Source organism: Girardinichthys multiradiatus, chromosome 2 (assembly GCF_021462225.1).
Source record: "Girardinichthys multiradiatus isolate DD_20200921_A chromosome 2, DD_fGirMul_XY1, whole genome shotgun sequence".
Lineage (NCBI taxonomy): Eukaryota > Metazoa > Chordata > Actinopteri > Cyprinodontiformes > Goodeidae > Girardinichthys > Girardinichthys multiradiatus.
The window spans coordinates 33,134,659-33,143,317 of record NC_061795.1 but is presented as its reverse complement, the minus strand read 5'-3'; the positions used below and the strand labels follow the sequence as shown (position 1 = coordinate 33,143,317).

At 39.3% G+C, this 8,659-nt stretch overlaps 1 protein-coding gene across 1 annotated transcript; it reads right to left on the bottom strand.

Moving 5' to 3' along the window:
* Positions 1-139: 139 nt before the first annotated feature.
* LOC124882633 (kelch domain-containing protein 10-like) lies at positions 140-7,844 on the bottom strand. Its single transcript, XM_047389074.1, has 10 exons — positions 7,612-7,844; positions 5,886-5,978; positions 5,564-5,785; positions 4,742-4,896; positions 4,512-4,660; positions 4,311-4,395; positions 3,656-3,722; positions 3,528-3,575; positions 3,312-3,451; positions 140-2,412 (listed from the first exon to the last, which is right to left on the bottom strand). Exons 1-10 carry the CDS (start codon positions 7,694-7,696, stop codon positions 2,203-2,205), a joined length of 1,254 nt encoding a protein of 417 aa, XP_047245030.1. The 5' UTR covers positions 7,697-7,844; the 3' UTR covers positions 140-2,202.
* Positions 7,845-8,659: the final 815 nt, after the last annotated feature.

The following is an 8,659-nucleotide window of genomic DNA, read 5'->3' as shown; positions in this document are numbered from 1 at the left end:
TTATCTCACTGTGTGTAATAATCAATGTATTAATGAAGCTGAATCACTGAAATGAGTTTCACCATACTCCGGTTGATTAGGACGAACCTGCATCCTACTGGAATCTAGTTGAGCTTAAAACAGAAATAAACACAACATGTGATTTTTATAAAAACAACCAACAGCTGCCTGTTTTTATTGTTTGCACAGACCGAAAAATAAGAGTTACAAAACAATGCAGCCAGATTTTCCTTTGAGGATACGTTCACTTCTTCTCTATAAGAACCTGTACAAAGCGGCATGCAGAAGATCTAACTTTCAGTAAGAGAAGGGATGCAAACCTAAACAGGGTGATACATTTATCAAGCACGTTGCTTTAAAAGGCCACAAATTGTCAAAAATTCACCAATGAAAATTGTTTTGGGGAAAAAATGGATTAAAACAATTCAAAAGCATCAAACTATAACAATAACAGTTTTGTGAAACAAAATTTAAATCAACATCTGGCAAATAAAGGCCTGTCTGGAGGTATCAGCACAGTATCTCCAAAATACCTGCAGGTGTTCGTACATTTGGTTTGTCTGCAGAGCACTTCACATCTGTCACAGTTTTTTATATCCTGAGTACATCTTACACACTCGGACTAGGACTCGTTCTGCGAAGTTACACACCAGCTTAAGATACCAAGAAGAAAAGAAATAATAAAAATTAAAGTATGTTACAATATAAAAGCTGTAATATGAACAGGAAAAAGAGGCAACTGGTACAGGAAATGTTTTCAAAAACTGATAAAATGAGCAGCACAGCATTTGAAATAAATATATAAAAAGTGTATGTACAGTCTGCTGGAGTTCTTCCTGATGAATCAGGACCAGCATCTAAAGGCTCCAGTGTAGAGCACCATCACCATGGTTCAAAATATGCAACAATTCATTTACTTTCTAACAAATAAAAAAAACAAGTTTGAATAATCAGCGATTTGGGGACCAAAAGGCACCAGATGCGTAAAGGAAAATAGTTGTCGACTACTGTGTAGCGCCACAGTAGTCCTAACAAAGACACTGAGTGCCCACAGTGGCTTAAAAAGTTTGGAAAACAGAAAATTGAGAATGGAAAAATCTTTTGAGTTTCCAGACGTTTTTCTTCTATTTTCTAAAATATCATTAAAAGACATTTTAAACAATTTTTGTTTTTGAGTTGCCCAAGAATAAATATACTGAATCAAAAAGGTTCATTTCGTTGCTTCTGTGGATTCTAGAAAACTAGACCTTTAGGTTTTAAACCAAGTTTGGTTTAGATCTCAGCAAATGAAGCCTTGGAACAAAATAAAGTATTAAAGATTAGAAATTGTGCTTTAAAGAATTGGTATTTAGTCCTATGAGCTGATCTAAATTAGTCTAGATGCCAAAAAAGTATTGGAATATCCCTTTACTGCACTGCAGAATGGGGAGAATACATCAGCTTTGTATTGTTCCTAATTGTCCAGGAAAACGTTTTCCACTAAGATGTTTGAAAGATGTTAAAGTTTGAAACACTGCAAGAATAATTTGGAAATTTGAGCCTGCAAAAGTGTAGAAATCTGAACTGGAAAATGTGTAGGAACCTTGAAGATAAGAGGGGATTGTAGAGGCACCAGAGGTTTCACAGTGAGCCTTTAAAAACAGGTCGCCGGGTTTTCCTCTGATCAGAGAAGCAAGATGTGATCAATGAATGGATCGTTTTTCGGTCTGAACTCCTCAGTCATCTTAAACAACTGCCCCAATCAGAGCTCTCTGAAGGCATCTCAGATATACGCCAGTCCTGTACATTCAGAGGAAAGAGTTATTTTCTGAGAACTGCTTCCTAACCAAACATTCACAAACCAGCTACAGATTTCATCTGTTGGAAAACGTAGTCAAAATGAGGAGCCTCATCAGATTCAACTCTGCAGCAAGTTCGGTAAACAGCAGTGTTAAAATTAACACTACTTGCACACCTGTTAACTGTTTCTCTACATGTTTCTGGGACAATGGAATGTGCTTTAAATTATACGTCAAGTTTTACATGTGCATACAGCTTAAAATCTGGACTGCCTCTGATGGACGTTTGGATTTCTGACAGATAAGCTCAAGTGTATTTTAAGAACAACAAAAACACAGAGTATCAAAGTATTTTTCCATATATCTCATCACCAAGCCGTTTCAGACCTACTCACAACCAACTTTCAGTCAGTTTTTGTGCAGTCTATTTGAGCCTCTGAATTAGTGAATGCGTCAGTCCCAGGCTCAGCAGCTGAAGGGCGGACAGCTGCGTTAAGTGAGGGAACGTTCTCAACAGTTTCTCCCAGGTCATTTCCAGCAGGCTGGGCACCACCAGCCACACTTTATACAGAGAGGCAGTCCTTCGGTTCCCAGACATGTTGACAACCCCGCCGTGGACGTACATGCAGCCAGCCTGAAGGAACAGTAAACGGTACATTAAACTGGTATGTGGCCCACATGAATTGATTTTCAGCTGACTAGTTGCTATTCTGGACCTCTTGGTGACCTCTGAGATAATTACAACCCTAAGCTTTTCGACAATACTATCTAACTTCCTCCATTTGTATATAATGCGAGTATAAATGAGTGAGCTTTAGAGTACTCAAACCAAAACCTCTCTCAGTCTGTAGATTTATCCAAGCTCCATCTCTTTGTTTCAACTTGAGTAGAGCATCAGAATTTTGTCTTGTTTTAATTACTCATTGTTTTTTTCTTAATATTCTGGCTTGACTGAACTTAAAAGCACTTTTATTAACTTAAATTTGTTTTTTCCACAACCGTATCCTTTGTTTAAATCATGACACTCCAATGAAAATGTGTTTTTCGAAGCAGGTCATAAACTAGATCTGTGGATAACAGGAAGGTTAAACGGAGTAAAGCTAAGGTGCTCCATTATATTCTTTTGAATTTACAACCTCCATCTGACCTGGAACCTGCTGAATTTGGAAATGTTGGGATATTTTAGAGCAAAGGTAAGAGTCTACATTCTCTAGAATATACCGCTGCTGTTTTTTGTAAAGCTAATCACTGTGAAAACCAACACTAAAGACACTTTGAAAAGTCTGATCATTCTGTCTTTGTGTTAAAAGTGTGAAAACATGTTTTCAGTGGTGTTCTTATATTTTCCAATATTGATGTTCTTAGAGAGATGTTCTATAAGTAGTCTGAATGTTTTACTTTGGCAGCTCACCTTTCAAGCTTTACAAAAGCCAGAGGCCAGAAATGGGCCAGAAACTCCTGATTGGTAAAACATAACTATATATATGTATATTTTTTTTTAGGTGCACAAACTCTGAATGCCATGTTACTGACCGGAGTGACTGCGGCGCAGTGAAAGTAAGCCGGTTCCGGCATGACGGCGGGCAGCTTCGTCCACTGAAAGGTCTGAAGGTTTATCTTCCACAGGTCGGACAGGATGAGCTCGCCGTTATAACCTCCACATATAAACACGTCTGAATGTGCAAACAGGTCAAGAAAAAGGTTAAATCCAGCTCTTCGGGTGTGCGTGTTGTGTGAAAATCTGCTTACCATCTTTGACCTGAACGCAACTGTGACATCTGCGAGCAGCAGGATAACCTGTGGTGACGAGATGGATTTAAAGTCATGACAGGGTTCATTTAACCTACACTTAGCTTAAAAATCTGAAAAGAAGATACCAATTTTTTCATGGGGTTTGGTTACTATTTCTTCCCAGTAATTGGTCTCCAGATTATACGCATGCATCTGATGGGCAGAAAAAAAAATAATACAATTCACACAACCAGATATTTACATCCACAATAAAAAAGCCAACATTTTTACCTCACTGCCTGACATTAAACCAGACTAAAACTTTCCTGTTTTAGGTCAGTTACAATTACTAAAATTATTTCTATTTACTACATGCCAGAACGAGAGAAAGATCATTTTTATTTACTTTGCTTACATTAAAATTACTAAGCCTTTTAATCGTTTAGAAAGTGTTAGCGATTTTATGTAGGGCAGTTAACGAACTTGACTCAGGTACACCAGTTCGGCCCGGAGGAATGAGCCAAAAGTCCAACAAATTAATGTGAGAAGATTGTGAAACCCAAACAGTAAACCCAAGTCACAGAATTTAAAAGACAAAAACTAATGAAAAACTTCTGATTTGAACAAAGAAAATATATTATTTGATATTTAGCAAATAATTTTGGTAACCCTAACTGACCCTAAAACAGGACATATTTAATCTGATTTAATGTCAGACAGCGAGGAGTTAAAAACAAGGTTATTTCTTTTTATACAGTGTATGTAAATATATGCTTTCAGCTGTATTTTTCATTCTCCTACCTTATCTAATGGATATGACATCCAGGAGGTTCCACCTCCTAAAATATATATTCTCTGTCCGTCATGAGCCAGCTCGTGTCTGTACCTGAAGAATCAGAACTTTATCCGTCTTTATCTGCAGTAATATTCTGGACATGAAGGTTAGAGGAAACCCAGTGACTGAGTTGCAGTTGTGTCTATAACCCTTCTGAGCAGACTGACCTCTCCTCAGGAAGATCAGACGGCACGTTTTTGGGTTTGAGGTGGGTCCACTCTCTGGTGCTCAGATCCAACCTGTGCAGGTCAGTGCTGTAAAGGTAGCCCGTTGTGCCTCCAAACACGTACAGGTAGCCGTTTATAATGACCATCGCCTGGAAAAGGAGAACCCCCGATGAGTCCTTGGCAAAGAAAAACGGCAACACACAGCACACCGATGAAGACAGAAACGTTACTTGTCCGTAGATCTTATTCGGTTTCTTCCCCTTGCAGTTCAGCAGGTTCCATCGTCTGTACTGGACGTTGCAGACGTGGACGTCGTTGCTGTTGTTTTCCCCGAAGGGAATCCCGGTGCCACCAAACACAAGCAAGTTGTTTCCATGTAAGACAGCTGAGAGACATAACCATGGTTTAACTCGGATTCTCAGCATAAAAACGGTCTCAAAATGAAACCAGCGGACAAAAACTATCTCAGTTTGCATGTTACAATCTGCCCCTAATCTGTTATTAATATGAGCCTGACTGGTTGTTTAAATCTGAAAAATTACAATAATGCAACACATATTTCCTCTATGCTGACATATTTTACAGTAGGTAAAAAAGAAATGGAGAGAAATTATGAGAAATACTTTAAACGTAGGCAAAATTAAGAGATTAAATTCATTATTTGGTCAATCATCATTCTGAAATAGTAAGGCAGCATTTATTAGGCATCAAGTTCCACATAAAATCTAATTATAGAATGAAATCACAACTAAGACATGCAAACCTATGTTTTAGCCCAATAAAGAGACAAACAGTCTTATTAGTTCATTTCTATTAACACATAGTTTTGCTAAATCTGCAGGTATAATTTAAGAGGCGACTGGTTGCAGAATTGCACTTAGATTTCTGTTTTATCTGTAATTAGAGGTTCAAAGACTTTGCAATGACACAAACCTATTTCTAGGGTATGTTTTGTGCAAGGACAAGAAGCTTAATTTACATTTACAGAATATTTGTGTGCCCTTACAAGCCTCCCCTTGTTCCCACCTCGCCTGTGCCACATCAGCCCTTACCCGACATGGACGCCAGCTCTGTGGGCATGTAGCCCTCTGTGCGGACCTGCTGCCAGGTGGCTGTAGCAAAATGAAACCGCCAGAGCTCCCTGAAGAGAGGGTAGTCCTCATTCTCTGATCCGCCTGCCTCCTCAAAGTCGGGGTTGTAACCTCCGAACACATACAAGCTAGAGCTGTCTGCAACACAGCGGTGTCCACTACGGGCAGGAGGTATACAGTGTCCTGTGGGATTAATGGAAATCTTAACCAAATGTGGAATCTTGGCACACTTAGTAAACAAATTTTATCCATCGTCTATCTCCTTTCCCTGAAATGTCAGTACCTTCTCTCAGGAACCTGTTGGGGATCCGGAGGTTGGGGCCGTTCGGGGTGAAGATGCGTCGAGCCTGAAGCCATCGTGCTCGCTTCTTGGAGCCTAAAAATACAAAAGTCAAACTTAAAAGAACTTCTGCTGACCAAAGCAAACTATAAGATATGTTAATAACTGTGATAATAATGATGAACAAGAGCAAATTATGGTATTATATACATTGCCTTGCAAAACTATTTTTACTAAATAACAATTTTTTTTTTTCTTTCCTGAGAGCAAAACAAAGTACCACACAATGGTGAAATGGGTTCATATTTCTCCACTTTATTTACAAATAAAGTTTGCTGTGCATTTTTATTAGAACCGCTTTTCATTGCAATTACAGCAGCCGACCTTCAGAATCATGTCACCAACTGCTTTGCAGATGTAAAGTTTTTTTTTGCTAATTTTTCTTCGCGAAACAACTCATGCTCAGTCAGATGGGATTTCGCCCTATAAATCTTCCCATCTCCAAGTTGATCATCTTCCCCTGCTAAAGACAATTCGCTGTGGTGACGGTGTGTTTACGGTGATTTGCAGCCTTTGTTTTCTGCCACACAGTGCCTTGCATGTAGGCCAGAAAGTTTAGTTTCGGTCTCATCTGAGCAGAACTCCTACTTCCACGTGCTTGCAGACTGCATCCCAGTTCTCCCTGCTGAGCTCCTCTAGACTCATCATAACCCTTTCAGCCTGCTCTCCTTGCCCTGCCTGCCAGTTTAGGCAGACTGCCATGTCTTAGAAGGTTTCCAGTAAGGATTGTTAATTACTGTACAGTTTATCATTATTGTGATTTTATATTTTTGTGCCCTATTTGTTTTATTTTGAGGATGAACTGAACAGTGCTCTGTGAGATCCCCATAGCTTGTGATATTATTTTGCAATCTAAACTTGCTTTTAAACTCCTCTAAGAGTTTATCCCTGACCCGTCTGCTGTGTTCCTTGTTCTCCATGATGCAGTTTGTTCACTAATGTTCTCTAATAAAGCTCCGAGGCTGGAACAGCTGGATTTATACTGAGATTAAATAACAGACAGGTTGACTCTTTCTTAATCAGGTGACTTCTGAAGGCAACTGGGATTAATTTAGGGACATCAGAGTAAAGGGGACAGAATACACATGCATGCCACACCAGTGGAAAATCCAGAAAAGTTCAAGGGTTAAGAAATTTCTGAAAAATGCTGACAGACACAGAGAACTGTACTAGACCGTCAAGATCTTTTAAAAAACTAATAACAAAAGGATGTTCTGATTAAACAGCATATTGTATAAACATTGTTTAGGTTTGGTGGATCTATTACTGGACTAATGGTAATAAATTTGCAATCTTTAAAATCCTATTTTCTTCTGATAAAAGGTTTTTCCATTGAAGTTTTTCAGGAACAGCAGAAACCAATGGTGATTTGACATCATCACTCATTTGACTGTTATTTAGTGATCAAACGGCGCACTATTGTTTGCAGATTATACCAACAAAAGCGCTGATAAAATCCTGCTGTGGGGCTTCCGTAGCAGCGGTGGCTATCTCCGGCCTGTGTATTGAAGTGGCTAAAGCTAACCGAGTTAGGAAGAAAGAAAGCTCACATTAACTAGTTGTTCTCTGCATAACCACAACATGCAACGCTGCACATAAAAGTGTTACCATTTGCTTTGCCTTGTGGGTGACGGGCTGTGCTCGTTAGCAGCTGGTTTTGTTTACAAACCTGAGTCGCGGATGGAGGGCCTCCACGACAGTTTCTCAAACTTATTGAGGTGACTGAAGGTTCCGCCCGGTTCAAGCGACGACATTTTCACAAACAGGGTAAGGGTTCACACCAAGAACTGGACCAGAACCTGCTTCCCTCTGACTAAAATGCCCAGGCATCAGACTGCAAGGGTCGAGCTGCAGCTTCCCAGCAACAGGCCGAGATACCCTGCAAACAGCTAGTCAGCTGGTCTGAACTGACCAATCAGAAGAGGAGGAGTCGGTCGTGTTGCGTTCAAGAGCCGTACAGTTTATAGTGTTGAAGAAGTAAAAGTGAGAGCCTATCAAACATTTTCCCTATGCGAAAAAACTGTTTCTAAACCTAATACCTGGTTGAGACACCCTGGGCAGCTGCCATCAAGCCTGGCAGTGACTCTTTTACGTTAATCGGAAGAAAATTTGACCCAGTGTTCTTGGCAGAATTTGTTAATTTTATCCACTGAAGTACTTTCGAACATGGAAAGCCTGTTTAAGGTTGTTCCCCACCATTTTAATCAAATTTCTGTTCAGACTTTGACTAGGCCTCTAAAGAACCTTAATTTTATTAGGTCTTATTTCATTCAAAGGTGGACTTGCTGTTGTGGCTTATTTTCCTGGTGCATAACACAAGTGAAATTGCTGGTGACTATCAGAAAAACAGCTGATCAGAAGCTAGACTGTGTAAATGCATCTAAACACACAGGATTAATAAACACATTCTAAAATCAAGCACACACTGCTCAATATGCTGTCAGAGTAAGGAAAAGGTCTGCCAGCAGCAAAGGTTTGAATAAAAACTTAAAAAAGGGCTTCAGAACCAGGCCTACAGAGAAATATTGATCCAGATCACTTCAAAGGTTACGGAGCAGCCTCACACCTTGAAAGCAAAATATAAAGATTTCAGGTGTTAAAGTCTGTGGATTTCGGTTACTTTATTCTCAGAATTTTGAATGTTACAAGAGGAGTTATAATTGTGTTTTGGTTTTGGTCATTGGTTTTTGTTAATTTTTTTGTGTAACATTGATTTT

What these genes read in the sequence shown, in the direction of transcription:
- LOC124882633 (XM_047389074.1), bottom strand. Translation starts at nt 7,696, where the DNA reads ATGTCGTCGCTTGAACCGGGCGGAACCTTCAGTCACCTCAATAAGTTT. An exon ending in CAACAGGTTCCTGAGAGAAG is followed by an intron (nt 5,786 to 5,885) that starts GTACTGACATTT and finishes TTAATCCCACAG; the next exon opens with GACACTGTATACCTCCTGCC. An exon ending in CGAATAAGATCTACGGACAA is followed by an intron (nt 4,661 to 4,741) that starts GTAACGTTTCTG and finishes CTCCTTTTCCAG; the next exon opens with GCGATGGTCATTATAAACGG.